The 15,616-nt window shown below is 62.5% G+C and overlaps 2 protein-coding genes across 13 annotated transcripts in view; one reads left to right on the plus strand and one right to left on the minus strand.

Annotated features, from left to right (window-relative positions):
- The first annotated feature begins 453 nt into the window (after positions 1-453).
- On the plus strand, positions 454-14,222 carry CASKIN2 (CASK interacting protein 2). Its single transcript, XM_028112538.1, has 20 exons — positions 454-514; positions 1,699-2,201; positions 6,534-6,585; positions 7,118-7,215; positions 7,630-7,775; positions 7,882-7,977; positions 8,066-8,196; positions 8,385-8,493; positions 8,843-8,951; positions 9,187-9,281; positions 9,726-9,987; positions 10,107-10,228; positions 10,328-10,388; positions 10,467-10,558; positions 10,733-10,843; positions 10,922-11,023; positions 11,136-11,274; positions 11,439-12,923; positions 13,013-13,235; positions 13,640-14,222. The coding sequence occupies exons 2-20, from the start codon at positions 2,108-2,110 to the stop codon at positions 13,728-13,730; spliced, it is 3,618 nt and encodes a 1,205-aa protein (XP_027968339.1). The 5' UTR covers positions 454-514; positions 1,699-2,107; the 3' UTR covers positions 13,731-14,222.
- Positions 14,223-14,386: 164 nt separating this feature from the next.
- The window catches only part of TMEM94 (transmembrane protein 94), a 34,198-nt gene continuing 32,968 nt past the window's right edge, over positions 14,387-15,616 (minus strand). For all 12 annotated transcript variants that reach the window (XM_028112532.2, XM_028112527.2, XM_028112526.2 and 9 more), the window contains one exon: positions 14,387-15,582. In XM_028112532.2, the coding sequence (XP_027968333.1) occupies positions 15,510-15,582 (73 nt within the window). In that variant the 3' untranslated portion in view covers positions 14,387-15,509. The remainder of the gene's footprint in view (positions 15,583-15,616) is intronic.

Genomic DNA, 15,616 nt, shown 5'->3' on the forward strand with positions numbered 1-15,616 from the left:
GCGAGGGGCGAAAAGGAAGGGGGGCTTCCCAAGTGGGGTCCCCAGGTCTCGGTTTCCAGACCCCTTCACATCACGTCTTCTCTCCCACTCAGTCATAAACGGGGCATCTCGCCGTTGGGTTTGAACTCTAGAACCCCAGGTCGCGGCGGCTCCGCAACCGGGTTGCAGGGCGCGCACTCTGGCCCCTACCGCGCCGCTTCACCTGGGCGCATGCGCTGACCCGGCCAGCGTGCCCGGTCCGGACGAAAGCGGTGGGGGCGGGGTCTGGTACGGATGGGGGCGGGGCCGCAGGCGCTGACTGACATTCCGACTGCGCGGCCGGGACGGTCCCTCCGCTCCCGATCCGGCGGGAGGGAGGGGGGAGGGGCGGGATTTCCTGCGGGAGGCGCCGAGCCGGTCTTGGAAAAGGAGGAGAAGGAGGAGAAAGGGGCTAAGGGGGTCAGTTGGAGCCACCGTCCAGAGTGCCAGGGACCGAGCAGGGCCAGCCAGACCCCCGGCGGGGCAGCTGGGAGAGGTGAGACTGCGGGGCCTGCGCGGGGGGTTAGCACCTTTGAGGGCGGGCACAAACTAACTTTTCTTTCGGGATCGGCGGGCGCCTTCGTCTCTCTGCTCCTTCCGTCTTCCTCGCGCCTCTGTTCCGTCCTCCCGCATCAGTCCCTCCGGCGCTTGGCTCTCCCGGTCGCTCCCGCCGCTTTGTTCCCCGGGTCGGCTGGGTTGGGCTGGGTTGGGCTGGGTTGGGGGATTGCGCGGCGCTGGACGGGCATTCCGGGGGGCGGGGGAGCCAGCCCGACCCCAAGCATTACCAGGGGCGTCCTCCTCCTGTGTCGGCTGCGGGCAAGAGCAGGAGTGCCCTCTGGGTTGGGCTTGGGACGTTCTAGGAGTAAGGAGACCCCAGCTAGGGCCCCAGGCCTGCACGGGTCTCATGCCACAGGGCTTGGGCAACAAATTCCTGGCCACTGGGAACTGACGTAAGCTTTTCTGCAGCGAAGTCGGGGCCCGGGCCTCGGGTTCAGGCTTGGGGGGCCAGGCAGCCCCATCTGCCAGCGTGCCCCAGCTCTTGTCTCTGTTCTCTGCCCAGCTGCTTCCCCATCCCGCACAAGGGGTGAGGATGGGTCAGCAACAGGTGCGGTAAAGCCTCCCTGTCCAGCAGTCAGACCCCCGCCAGAAATGGGGAGCTATAAGCTCCCCACTCCACCCTCTGAATTTGTAAAGAGCCTGGGGCTAGGGCATCTAGCTATTACAGTAAAGCTTAGATTGGGAGGAGTCTAGGGGCAGGCACCTTCCACAGGGAGTGACCCTTGCCTGTCTGCCTGGGCCTGGCCCTTCCAGGCCCCACCTCCTGGCCCACCAGTTGTCTGTGGGTGTCAGAGCCGCAGGCTGTGGAGAACAGGCTGCGGGCCCAGCCTGCCCCAGTGTGTCGTGCTGCCAGGGCCCCTCCTGCCCCAGGTTGAGGTGCTGCCAGGTGCCCTGGGGCCTCAGTGACTCAGCCCAGAAAGTCACTGCCTCCCCCCAAATACTCCTCTCATGCCTGGCAGCTGTCTTCCTGCTCTGAGTGGCTTGGCCCTTCCTTGACTCAGAAGGGCAGCTAGGGTGGTTTCGGGGCTCCCTGGAAGCCCTGTCCTACCCTTCTGAGCCCTGCTTCTGGGACCCTTGCCGGCCTGGCCCCGCCTTCAGCAGAAGCACTGCACCTTTTTCCAGACCCCTGAGACGTGTCCACTGCTGCTTCCTGAGGCCGGAGGGAATGCTGACTGCGCTCTGGGTGGGCACTGGTGCTCCTGAGCCACGCTGGGAAGATTGGCGTGCCCAGTCCCAGCCCATCCCTGGGCCGTCCGACGCGGCAAGCAGATATCTGTCCAGGTTTCCACGCGGCCTCCACCCCCCCAGAGATCGGTGTTCCTGCTTGTGGTGGCTGCTCATGAAACACTTTGAGGGAGTACCCGTCAGTGCCTAACAAGAAGCCCACTGCTTGGGACACCAGACACGCTCCCCCAGGACGCCTGGCCCTCCAAAGGGCCAAGGCATGGCACCCTGACGCCTTGGCTTAGACCTGAAGTTTTCCTGCCTCTGCCCTGGACTCCTGATCCCAGAGCCCAGCCCAGGGACCGGAATGGGTCGTGAACAGGACCTGATCCTTGCCGTCAAGAACGGAGATGTGACTGGTGTGCAGAAACTGGTGGCCAAGGTCAAGGCCGCAAAGACAAGTGAGTGCTTTGGTGGGGTGACTGTCTAGCTGAGACCCTGCCCTGAGTGCTCAGGCTACAGAGAGAGGCTTGGGGGTCACTGTGATCTGGGGACTTGGGGTGGGAGGACTGTCCTGTAAGGAATGCCTCTGTGGGAGAGCCACAGAGGAAGTTGGGTCACCCCTTGCTGTGTATCCTTAGGCAAATCACTTAGCCTCTCTGGGCCTCAGTTTCCTCACCTGTAAAATGAATGGGTTGAAATACATTCATTCGAGTTTTTTTTGAGTGCCTACTGTGTGCCAGGCTTTGTTCCAGGCACCAGGCCATTATGCGGCAGCAGTGAATAAAACAGACCGAAATTCCTGCTCTCGTGGAGTTGCCTTTAGCAGGTGGTTTTTCTGATGTATTCTCTGGAAGCAGGAAATTTCTGGCGGTGGGGTTGGGAAAGACTGAATAGCTAGAGTTTCAACCCCATCCCCCAATTCAACAACAGCAAATCTGCATTTATGGCAGCTTAATGGGGATACCCATAAGATAACTTTTATTTTTTTAAAGATTTTATTTATTTATTTGACAGAGACACAGCTAGAGAGGGAACACAAGCGGGGTGGGGGGTGTGGGGGGGGCGAGGGAGAAGCAGGCTTCCCACTGAGCAGGGAGCCCGATGTGGGGCTCTATCCCGGGACCCTGGGATCGTGACCTCAGCTGAAGGCAGTTGCTTAACTGACTGAGCCACCCAGGTGCCCCCATAGGATAGCTTAAAAAAAAAAAAAAAAAAAAGCGCTCTGCTGCTTAAAGCAAAGTTCATCACTGTCTCAGCGTTGCTAAAGCCCCTTCCCCTTGACTTACCTACCTGTGTCCCCTGGGGGTGTGTGGCCAAAGCTAACTTTCTAGAGGTTTCTCCAAAGCCCAGGTCTCCAGTCTTGACAGGGTTGTGGGGGCTCCATGCATGGGTAGCCACACCTGAACCCCGTCTCTTGGGTACCTCTGTGGTGAGATCCCCCCGACCTCTGGGCTTCAAGGCGAGTTCTCTGAGCTGTCCCAGAAGGACACTGTACTTGTCCCCTGAGTTTCTAGACAAGCAGGGGCAGGAGGTAGCTCCTGCCACCAGACTGGGGCTGGGGGAGGGAGGGTTCCCTCAGAGTGCTGGAGCTCTAGCCTCAAGACACACCTTGGCCCTGTGCACAGGAAGGGGCCCCCAGACTACATGAAGACATTTAATTATCCTCACCCACACCTGGGAGTTTGGGGTCCCAGAAGGACGGATTTGAAGGACCTGGGAATTGTGTACATGTGTGTGCACCCACTTGCACACCGGGGCAGGAGATCCAGGGTATGGGGAGATGGAGCTTGGCTGGGGGGAGGGGGGAGGACAGGTGGTATGGTCTCTGTGCCCTGGGGAAGTGGATCCTGGGTGAGCACAATGGAAGGAAGGTGCCAAAGAGGTCCTGGGAGGGCCCTGGAGGCCCAAGAGTGGGAGCCACTCCCCCTCCTCCCCTCACCTCTGTGTTGTTTTTGGCGACCTGCCCAGTAGGGCCTTGGTTGAGCTGCTGCTGGCCTCACAGCTCTGGGGCCTCAAAATGAGGCCCTCAGGAGGGCTAGCGGGTGGGATCTGGAGGCTGGTGGCGGGAACCTCACAGCCAGGCTCCTAGGCTCTGGAAGGTGCCCTGTGCCCCGGGGGAAATGCCTGTGGGGGAAGAGATCCCTTCCCTCAGTCCCAAAGAGGACTTGTACATGGTGTGGGCATGGGCACAGAGTGACAGGGTCCTGGGACTCCTTATGAAGCCCCGGCACGGAGCCTCCCCTCCCAGTCCTCTGAGAAGCTGGGAAGGCTGGTGTAAAATGGAGATCACAAGGTGATGTTTGCAGATCCTATGGTTGATGAAATTTTCTAAGCCCTCGATTCCCTGTGAGATGGGTATTTCAGTATCTACTTTACAGATAATTGACACTCAGAGAGGATTAGCGAGTTGCCCAAGGTCACACAGCCATTATTTGGTGGGTCAGAATCAAGTTCCTGTCCTCTCCCCTCTGCTCCTGCACATGGCTGCCCATCAGAATTACCTAGCGATTGTTCTGAAAATGCAGATTCCCTGTTCTCCTTCAGAATTAGAATCGTCACAGAGATCTTGAGACCCTGTGAGTCAGAAAGTTCTCCAGGTGACTCTAAAGCAGGGCTCAGAAGGGAAGCTGGGAACGCCTGCTCCATATCACAGAAGGGCAAAGGAAACTGATGGAAAGGGAGGTGTCAGGGGCTCCCCTTTTTCCTTCTGGTTGGCCAAAGAGAGATGCTCCCTCAGCCCCCTCCATTTGCTCTCTGGTTACTGGGGGGTCGGCATTCCCTGCCCACCCCGGGCCTCTTGAGGGAGCAGGCGGCTGGGAAGAGAAGGGTGCCGTTACCCTGGCCTTGCTGCCGCCGTCCCTCCCTCCCCAGCTCCCTTTTCTGAGCTGTCTCCTTCTCTGGCCAGAGGAAATGGAGTGGGCTGAGGGTGGCCCAGTGAGCTCACATCCTCTGCCTGAGCCTAAACCAGGAGCGACCCTTCCACCCCCAGAGCCAGGCCGGGAAGAAGGCTGCGCTGCAGGGGAAGTGGCTAGGGCCACTGCCAGGAGCCAGGAGCCTCCGCCTTCCAGCCAAGGTCCCTAGCCCAGGCACTGGGAGCCTCTCTCCCCCACCGCCTTTCCGGCCATTGTTCTGGAAAGAACAGAGCCACCCAGCCCGGCCCTGCCCCTGTTCCTGTCTGTCCCTCCGGTCGCATTGTGCTGTCACTCCCCGGAGGGACTGTGTCTCACCGCTGAGCTGCCCCATCCCGGGCTGGCCAGGCCTGGCGGCAGGCGGAGGGACTTTCTCCTTCCTGCTGACCTCGCCGTCCTCCGTGAGGCTCACGGAGGTACCATGGCTGCCCAAGGTCGCGCAGCCAGTACGGGGGAGAATTTGACCCACACACTTCCCGCTCCTAAAACCCCTCTCCTTCCTGTCGCCCTGACTGGCTGTGTGTGACAAGGACTTTCCAAGGGGGCTAAGAGGAAGGCTGGGAGGCCTCTGCTCCTTGCCGGCGGCCCGCACCTCCTCACTGCTTCCATCACTGCCCAGCTCTGTATTTACCTTTTCTGCAGCGTATATAGTGTAATTCGGCTCAGTCCTAAAGGTGGCTGTCCCCTCTCTCCCCAACCCATGCGCCTCACTCCCAAGCTGATCCCTCCCTGTTGGAATGAGGCCCTGTCTTGCTGGGGTGTTCAGGGGCCCACCAGGGCCTGGAGGGCAGGCCTGGACCAGCGTGCTTGGCACCCTGCCCAGCCTGGGTTGAGCCAGGCCTCCTCCTTCCCAGCAGGGGTGGGTTCCAGCAGGAGGCAGGGGCCTGCCTGTGACAGACATTCCTTTTCCTCTCCCAACACTCATCAAGGACCACCCCCTCCCGTGCCCTGGCCGGACCACACCTGCCTGAATCCTGTCCACCTCCCTGACAGGGGAATGGACCAGCATCCTGCCCGGGTCCCTGGCTCCTCTGGCCGCCACCCAGCAGAGAGCCCTCTGCCCGGGGCGTGGACATCTCTGTTGGGAGCCTGTGGGTGCAGAATCAGCAGTTACTCCCCTGACAGGAGTTGCGGGGGGGGGGGACGGGCGGGGACTGTACCGATTTGGCTGGGGGACAGCACGTGGACATAATGGCTAACGTGTAAGGAGCGCCGAAGGGCAATGGCCCCCATCTGCGGTGGGCCGACAAGGGTCAGGCATTATCCTCACAAGCCTGGTGAGCAGGTTCTGTGATTAGCCCATCTTACAGATGAGGACACTAAGCCTGACAGGCTAAGTGACTTGCTCAGGATCATACACCCCAGTGCAGGTCTATCCGATGCCACCTTCTTCACTGTTCACTCAGGGATGTCCCCGAGCTTGAGTCCAGCCCTGGCATCTGCCCTGCTACCCTCCAGCATCTAGTGCCCCTCTCCTCTCTCTTGCAGCCCCCTCGGCCCAATGGGACAATGAGACTCTCCTTGGCCTGCTCAGGCAGGAATGCTAACCATGCGCTCGTGGGCCTGTCCATTGAGGGCACGGCATGCCAGTTCCCCCCTTTCCCACCCCCTTTGGCTCTATAAACAAGCTGGGCTGGGGGCATGGGGAAGCCAGGCTCCTGCTGCGGCGGCTCCCTGCACTGGGCGCTCTGGAGCTGATGGGCCAGTGGGCTCGCTGGGGAGCCATAGGGACACAGCCAAAGGGCCATGGGGCAGGTGCTTTCTTGCACACCAAGAGGTCAGCGGGATTGGGGAGCAGCATGGGGAGGGAGAACTGGTTAGGATGCAGGTAAGGGCAGATCATTCTAGAGTGTCCTGATGCCCTCTGCTCTGATCCCCCAGAGCTCCTCGGCTCCACGAAGAGACTCAATGTCAACTACCAGGATGCTGATGGGTGAGTGTGAGCCTGCATCCCTCGCGAGAGCTGTGGGGTGGGGGAGGGTTGAGGGGAAAGATCTGGGCCCTAGAGTCCCTTCCCCTCTTAAACTTGGCCCTTGAATTGTGTTCGCTGAAGCTCTTGTCTGTGCACACCCTCCTGCCTGTGGAGCTATCCTCGAGTGAGGGGAGGGAGTCCCAGTGCCTCTCGGAGGGGCCTCCTGGGTCAGATTCCTGCTAGGCCCCCTTTTCTCCCCAGAGGGCAGGAGCCTTCGGGCTCCTGCTCCCACGGCTCCCTCCCCTGGGCTGGCTGGGGAGGGGGGGGGAGGCCAGACAAATAGGCCTCTCAGCCCAGACACTGAGCCCTTTCATGCTGTAGGCCGGCAGCTCTGCGCTCCCACGGCAGGGCTGGCAGGGTGGGGGAGCGAGGGCACAGTGGGCAAGGAACTCAGCCCTGCCAGCCTCCGGGTTGAGTCTGGTGTGGAAGACTAGGATTTGGGGGGTGGGGGACAGCTCAGTTGACACCCCTCCCTCGTGTCCCACCACACCAGATTCTCTGCTCTCCATCATGCCGCCTTGGGGGGCAGCCTGGAGCTCATAGCCTTGCTGCTGGAGGCCCAGGCCACTGTTGACATCAAGGACAGCAATGGTGAGACCCCAGCGTGTCCCCCTCGCCACCCCCTGTGGTCCAAGTTTGCTCCTGCCGCATCCCAGCAATGCTAGTACATGTTGGCATAGTTTCTCTGGCTTGCAAACGCCTTACCTTTTTCATCTTCATGGGCTTCTGGGGGTGGTGGGTGGTTCTAATACCCCGTTATCCAGAGAAGGAAGCTCAGCTTACCTTCCTGTCCCGAGGTCCCACCAGGTCACCCGTGGTGCGCCAGGTGGGATTCCAACTTCAGCCCCATACAGCCGGACGTTTCCCTGACCGAACCAGCATCCCTTGCCTTGGGTCTGTCTCCGCCTCCAGCTGCAGGGGGGGGGAGCTCCGGACTCTGCTCAGTTCCCTCCCCGGACCCCACAGCATCCCAGGACCTCCTCAGACACCCCTGCCCCCCCGCAGGCATGCGCCCGCTGCACTACGCAGCCTGGCAGGGCCGGCTGGAGCCTGTGAGGTTGCTGCTGCGTGCTTCTGCGGCCGTCAACGCCGCCTCGCTGGATGGACAGATCCCGCTGCATCTTGCTGCCCAGTACGGGCACTATGAAGTGGTACGTGAGCCTGCCTGCCCGCGAGGGGTGCTGGAGCGGGGTGGGGGTGGGGGGAGCAGGGGGGACTGGCCGGGCCAGAGCCCTGACTCAGCTTCCTCCACCCCAGTCAGAAATGCTCCTCCAGCACCAGTCCAATCCCTGCCTAGTCAACAAGGCGAAGAAGACGCCCCTGGATCTGGCCTGCGAGTTTGGGCGGCTCAAGGTGAGGCCTGCGGCTCCTGGGGTATTAGGCCCTGGGCGGCTGTCGGGGTTCTCAGGAGGAAGCCCTACCTGGGTGCTGCTTGCCACAGGTGGCCCAGCTGCTGCTGAACAGTCACTTGTGTGTGGCGCTGCTGGAGGGTGAGGCCAAGGACCCCTGCGACCCCAACTACACCACGCCCCTGCACTTGGCTGCCAAGAATGGCCACAGAGAGGTCATCAGGTACCCACTGCCCCCCCCCCCGCCCACTTCCTCATCCCCTTCCGCGGAATGGGTGATGGCCCCTCGGTGCCCTGCCCTGCGGGCCTCTTCTCCCTGGTTCTGGGTCTCTCTCCCAGCCCCTCGGCAATCTGCTTCCTGTCCTGCTCCCTACCACCCCTGTGACCTGCCCCCCCCCCCCACGTCCACAGGCAGCTCCTTAGAGCTGGGATCGAGATCAACCGCCAGACCAAGACCGGCACGGCGCTCCATGAGGCTGCGCTGTATGGCAAGACGGAGGTGGTGCGGCTGCTCCTGGAGGTGGGTGTGGGCGCCCGGTCACCCCGTACACGGGTGTGGAGCCCCCGCTGGGTGCCGTGTCCGAGACCAGCTGGGGAAGCACGGGAGGGGGTCTCCACCAACAACGTGGCGTTTGGGTGGGCCGCGGCCTTGTGGCTGGAGAGCAGACAGACGCGGTTCAAGGCCCGGTTCTGCCTTATACCAGCTCAATGACCTTGAGCTCATCCTCGATCCTATCTCTGAACTTCCATTTCTTCATCTGTAAAATCTGAAAATAGTAGGTACTGTTTACCTCCTGGGTAGCGGTGAGGCTTGGGGGAAATGGCAAGCAAAGCACTTCGTGCCTGCTCACACCGCACTGTGCACCCAGGGCGGGGTGGATGTGAACATCCGGAACACGTATAACCAGACAGCGCTGGACATCGTGAATCAGTTCACCACCTCCCAGGCCAGCCGAGAAATCAAGCAGCTCCTGCGGGGTGAGTGTGTGTGAGAGAAGACCCGGCCCAGGCTGGGAGTCCAGAGCCACTCCAGTGAGGACTGGGAAGTGAAGCAGGAACAGTGTCCCAGGAGCACGATGTCACACTGCCAAACCCAGGGATGGTCAGGGGACGGCTGCAACAGGAACCTGGGGGAGGGTTGTGAAGGGGACAGGTCGGGCGGGAAGATGCCCTAAGGACCCTCAGATGATGCCTGCCCTGCCTCTTCTCTCAGAGGCCTCGGGGATCCTGAAAGTCCGAGCACTCAAGGATTTCTGGAACCTCCACGATCCCACTGCTCTCAACATCCGGGCGGGGGATGTCATCACGGTGAGGACCCGGTGCGGGCATTCCTTTGCTAGCACCAGCGATTGCTGTCACTTAGACGGGCGCCTGCTCTGGATCAGGCTCAGTGCTAAGGTCTTTCTGTGCACTGTCTCATTGAATTCCTTCCCATCCAGGTAAGGTGGGTGCTATTTAACTGTTTCCTTTCTGGAGAAGACAAAATTGAGTCTTAGAGAAATTAAAGTGGTTTGCCCGAGACCCCATAGCAAGCAGCAGCGTTGGGATTTGAACCCAGACTGACTCCGGGACTCTTGACACAGAGGATTGGGCTGGATGCTGGCAGGAAGTGCAGAGCTGTGGGTGCATTCGGCCATCAGCTTCTTGTGGGGAGAGGAGGAGCCGGCCTGTGGCTGTAGGGCTGGCTGCCTGCCCTTGCTTGGTGCAGGAAGTGATCACTGTCATCGGCCTCCAACGCCCCATCTGCCACAGGTGCTGGAGCAGCATCCCGACGGCCGCTGGAAGGGCCACATCCACGAGAGCCAGAGGGGCACGGACCGTGTGGGCTACTTCCCCCCAGGCATCGTGGAGGTGGTCAGCAAGCGGGTGGGCGTCCTTGCGCCTCGCCTCCCATCGGCCCCCACCCCCTTGCGCCCAGGCTTCTCCCGGACACCACAGCCCCCTGCTGAGGACCCCCTACACCCTTTGACCTGTGGCCAGCTCCCTCGGGTGGGCCTCAGCCCAGACAGCCCAGGTGCATCCTCCCAGAGGGCGGTGCTGGGCACCAGGGTGGGCGTCTGACCTCCGCAAGCTGCCAGTCAGCTGTTGGCAGGGCCAGCTGGGGCTCTAACCCCTTTGCCTGTGGCCCTGCAGCAGGTGACAGGAATAGTGTGGGCAGCGAGGGCAGCGTGGGCAGCATCCGCAGTGCCGGCAGCGGGCAGAGTTCCGAGGGCACCAACGGCCATGGCACTGGCCTTCTTATCGAGAACGCCCAGGTAGGAGGGAGGAGGAGAGAGGGGCGCTGGGACCAGGACAGGGCCCTCCATCCTGCTGTCAGCTCCCCACATGCTGAGTAGCCCCTTCCCTGTCTCTAGCCACTGCCTTCCCCCGGAGAGGACCAGGCGCTGCCAGGACTGCACCCCCCATCCCTGGCAGGTAGGAAGGGTGAATGGTACCTGGGTGGGCACCCCTCCAGCGTGGTCGCTCCTGATTCTACCCCTCTCCCTCCTGAAGACAACCTGAGCCACCGCCCTCTGGTCAACTACCGCTCTGGGGAACAGCTCTTCACGCAGGACGTGAGGCCTGAGCAGCTGCTGGAGGGGAAGGTGTGACCCCCCCCGCCGCCCCACTGGGAAGCGGGCTATGGGCCCCAGGGGTGCGGTGGTATGAGATGGGCCCCTGCTCAGGCCAGGCGCCTAGGGGAGGCTGGGGCAGATACGGCCTCGGCTCCTCCTCAGTAGGCGTCGCTGTTAACGTCAGCCCCTGCCCCCGTACCGCAGGATGCTCAGGCCATTCACAACTGGCTGAGTGAGTTCCAGCTGGAAGGCTACACTGCCCACTTTCTGCAGGCCGGCTACGACGTGCCAACCATCAGCCGTATGACTCCCGAGGTAGGGGCCACGGCCGGAGGGCAGCGGAGGGCCTGGTGGGCGCCAGAGGGGGCCTGATGGCGCGAGTCTGTGTGGCAGGACCTGACGGCCATCGGCGTGACCAAGCCTGGGCACAGGAAGAAGATTGCCTCAGAGATTGCTCAGCTCAGCATCGCCGAGTGGCTGCCCAACTACATCCCGGTAAGCAGGTGGCCGGCACTGGCTACCCCCCTCAGCTGTGGCTGTGTGGGCCCTTCCTGGCTGGGGCACTGAGGCCGGCCCAGGAGCCAGTTCCCATGGGCTGCTTTTGCAGGCGGACCTGCGTGAGTGGCTGTGTGCGCTGGGCCTGCCGCAGTACCACAAGCAGCTGGTGAGCAGCGGTTACGACTCCATGGGGCTGGTGGCTGACCTCACCTGGGAGGAGCTGCAGGAGATCGGGGTCAACAAGCTCGGTGAGGACTGCCCTGGGGCCTCCTGGCCGGGCCCCCACATGCCTCCAAGGGGCTCTAAAACGTTTCAGGGTTCAAGCCCAGGGGGGAGAATAGGGTTCAGGAGGGACTGGGGTGGGCCTTTGCAGCCCCAGCTGACCCTGTGGGCTCTACCCATCCCGTCTCAGGTCATCAGAAGAAGCTTATGCTGGGAGTGAAGCGGCTGGCCGAGCTCCGGCGGGGCCTACTGCAGGGGGAGGCCCCAGTGGAAGGCGGCCGCCGGCTAGTCAGAGGCCCGGAGCTGATGGCTATCGAGGGGCTGGAGAATGGGGACGGTCCGGCTGCAGCAGGCCCACGCCTCCTCACCTTTCAGGGCAGCGAGCTAAGCCCAGAGCTACAGGCAGCCATGGCGGGGGGCGGCCCTGAGCCTCTCCCCCTGCCCCCTGCCCGCTCCCCCAGCCAGGAGAGCATTGGAGCACGCTCACGAGGGTCAGGTCATTCACAGGAACAGCCTGCCCCCCAGCCCAGTGGTGGAGACCCCAGCACCTCACAGGAGAGGAACCTTCCAGAGGGCACAGAGCGACCCCCTAAGCTTTGTTCCCCACTTCCTGGACAAGGGCCCCCCTCTTACGTGTTTATGTATCCCCAGGGCTCACCCTCCAGCCCAGCCCCAGGGCCACCTCCTGGCGCACCTCGTGCCTTCTCCTACTTGGCTGGTCCCCCTGCCACTCCTCCGGACCCGCCTCGGCCCAAGCGCCGGTCCCACAGCCTGAGCCGTCCTGGCCCTGCTGAGGGGGAAGCAGAGGGGGAGGCTGAAGGGCCGGTGGGCAGTGCCTTGGGCAGCTATGCCACCCTCACCCGGCGACCGGGACGCAGTGCCCTAGTACGGACCAGCCCTAGCCCGACCCCAGCTCGAGGGGCTCCCCGGAGCCAGTCCTTTGCCCTTCGTGCCCGACGCAAAGGCCCACCACCCCCACCCCCTAAACGCCTCAGCTCCGTCTCTGGCCCCACCACGGAGCCTCCTCCTGTAGATGGAAGCCCGGGGCCTAAGGAGGGGGCCTCTGTGCCCCGAAGGCGAACACTGAGTGAACCAACGGGCCCCTCGGAGCCCTCCGGCCCACCTGCCCCGGCTGGCCCCGCGTCGGACACAGAGGAGGAGGAACCAGGGCCAGAGGGGACACCCCCATCTCGGGGCAGCTCAGGAGAGGGGCTCCCATTTGCAGAGGAGGGGAACCTGACCATCAAACAGCGGCCGAAGCCAGCGGGCCCCCCACCCCGGGAGGCGCCTGTGCCCGCTGGCCTGGATTTCAACCTCACCGAGTCAGACACTGTCAAGCGGAGGCCCAAATGCCGGGAGAGAGAGCCGCTGCAGACGGCACTTCTGGCCTTCGGAGTGGCCAGTGCTGTGCCCAGCCCCTCCGCCCCCCTGCCCTCGCAGACCCCCAGCGAGCCCTCCTCCTCAGCTGCTCCCAGCCCTCCCCGGCCTGACCCTAGCAGCCTTCCAACTCAGGGAGCTCCGGCCCCTCTTTCTCCCAGCCCCCCAGCCCAGCCCCCTGCGCCCCCCACGCTCCCCGGCCCTGGGCCTGCTCTGGAAAACAGTGCAGGCAGTCGGCGGCCTGGGGAAATGGAGCCCCCTGCTTCCCCTGCTGCCCTCATCAAGGTGCCGGGCGCAGGTACGAGGCAGGGCCCGCGGGAGGGGGCGTCATCTGCAAGGGTTGCATCCAGCCTGTCGGAGTCACAGCCAACCTTTTTGCCTCTGCAGGAACGGCCCCCAAGCCTGTGTCTGTGGCCTGCACCCAGCTGGCATTTTCTGGCCCTAAGCTGGCTCCCCGGCTCGGCCCCCGCCCCGTGCCTCCTCCGAGGCCAGAGAGCACTGGGGCCGTGGGCTCTGGCCGGGCCCAGCAGAGGCTGGAACAGACCAGCTCATCCCTGGCAGCTGCGTTAAGGGCCGCAGAGAAGAGCATTGGCACTGAGGAGCGAGAGGGGTGAGGGGTGCTGGGTGCTGGGCCGGTGGGCGGGTGGGGAGGGAGAGGGCTGCAGTGGAGGAACAGCTCCTCCTAACTCCTCTTCCCCAGGGTCCTGGGCATGTTGGCAGGGGTGGGGGAGGGGGGCAGACAGATCCTTAGGTTGGGGTGACCCTCGTTGGAATGGGAGGAGCCCAGGCTCTGAAGTCACCCAGATCTGACCGGTGGGGAATCCTGGTAGCTGCCACTTAGAGGCATGTGAGCTTGAGCACATCACTTCCTCCTGAGCCCTAGTGCTCTCACGTAAGGGAGGCCGGGAGAAGTTAAGATGCATGAGTGCTGGGCACCGGCCAGGCATTCAGGCACAGCGCCTGGCCCACCCATGGCCCACTTTCCGATCTGACCCAGTCCTTGCCCCGCTGCAGCCCTCCTGGCACCTCCACCAAGCACATTCTGGATGACATCAGCACCATGTTTGACGCCCTGGCTGACCAGCTGGATGCCATGCTGGACTGAGAGCCTCTGGTGGCCTTCAGCAGCGCCCATCATGACCTACAGCGTCTGCAGCCTTTGCCCCCGTGCAGAAGCACACCTGCCCAAGCGCGGGCCGTCCTGCCACTCCAGGCCAGCGGCTGTCGGCGCTGCAGTGCTGGGGGGGCCGTCTCCACTGGAGGCTGAGGGGACTTGTCAGAAGCCGACATCTCAGCAGAGCCCCCTCCCGGTGTGTAACCTGACCAGACAGCCCTGCCCCGTGGACAGGGACCCTGGCAAGAGCTCCCTCCCTGGGGAGAAAGAGGCGGCTTCTGGGGTGCTCCCTCTGCCCTCCCCCACCTCCAGGGGCTCCAGTCCCTGTGCTAAGGACCTCTTGACACCTGCCCTGCTGTCCGGGCAGGTGGAGGCTGGAGAAGGCTGTGTGTCTGACCAGGTCCGCACAGGTGTACATAGGACATGTAACTAAGCGGCCAGGGGCTTGCTCTCGGCGGTGGCCGAGCCCTGGCCCGCCCCTGCTTGCCCCGGCCCGCCCCTGCTCACCCCGGCCCGCCCCTGCTCGCCCCTGCTCCTGCCCTCAAGTGTGGCAAAACTGGCAGGAGTAGGGCGAGTGGGAGCAACAGATCCCCAAAGTCCAAACTTTTTCAACTGTAAATGTTATTTTTTAAGCAGAGAGAAATGCATATATTTTAAATGGAATTTATTCTATCTATAACCGCCTGAGAGGACACGGGGGAAGAGGCTTTGGACCACGGCAGGAGTGCGCACGATTAGCCTCGGGGCTGGAAGCCTGATCTGGGTGGCCCAGGCCCTGGCTCTGTAACCATTAACCTCTTACCCTAACTAACCCCAATGAAAGTGTCATTCCACGTGATCGGGCTGTGTGTTTGGATCTGTGCCACGGACCTCTGAGCCCAAGGTTCTCGCCTGGGCCAGACCCGAGGGCTCCTGCCAGTGGGGAAGGAACAAGGCTCGGGCCCTCCCCTCCCCTTCGGGGCTCCCTCACCGGCCAAAGCCTTGGGTGGGCCCCTGAGTGGCTGCCTCACGGACCAGCCACAGATTTTTCTTAAGCGGTTTACAAGTTTTAATACAAACCAGTCTACATTCATTCCTAAAAGGCTCATTTCCAGTAAAAAATATACACCAGTAAAAACATTCTCACAGGAGAACTAGGGCAGGGGGCCAAAAGGAGCCCTGGGCCAAACCCCCACGACTGGCACTCCCAGCCGGCTTGAAGGCGGGCACAGGAAGAGGTACCAGGGCAAGGCAGGGGGTCTTCATCTTCGGGTCTGAGTGTGAGGCTCCCCCACACAGGGAGGGAGGGGGAGTACTCGACCACCTCCAGGCCCCCCCCCCAGGACGACAGGTGGGGCGCAGGGAGGATGCACCAGCACTGCTCCCTTCCACGGTGGTCTGTCTGGACCTCCCACGGCTGCTGCCACTGAGGTCCTGGCCCCACCAGGTTCATGGCTCTGCCTGGAGACCCAAGAGCAGAGGGCCCTGGGCTAAGAGACCCTAAAGGAGGCAGCCTGCAGGCGGAGGCGGCTAAGGGCCCCTCTGCTAAGTGCACTAGGTCATACATTCAAGACCAGACTGTCCTGATGCTGAGGCCACGGCTCACCAGCTCCTCCACGGTAAGCCCTGGGGATCAGGACGACAGATGGGTCGGACGAGGAGCTGGGCCTCCCGTGACATAGGCCGCGAGAGGAAACCCTGAAACATTCATGATACCAACTCCCCAGACTCAGAAGCTGGTCTGGCTTTAGCCCCGGGCCTTGGGCAACGAGGACCACTGTGGCCAGTGGCTCAGAAGGGGGAGTTCATGCCCAGTTTCGTTTCAAACTGCAGTTTCTGCCGCTTCTGGTAGCGAACCCGGACCCTGGTGGGGCAGGAAATGAGAGCTCAGGTTAGAG

Source organism: Eumetopias jubatus, unplaced genomic scaffold (genome assembly GCF_037043125.1).
Source record: "Eumetopias jubatus isolate StellerSeaLion01/CBP00866 unplaced genomic scaffold, mEumJub1_p1.0 scaffold_10, whole genome shotgun sequence".
Lineage (NCBI taxonomy): Eukaryota > Metazoa > Chordata > Mammalia > Carnivora > Otariidae > Eumetopias > Eumetopias jubatus.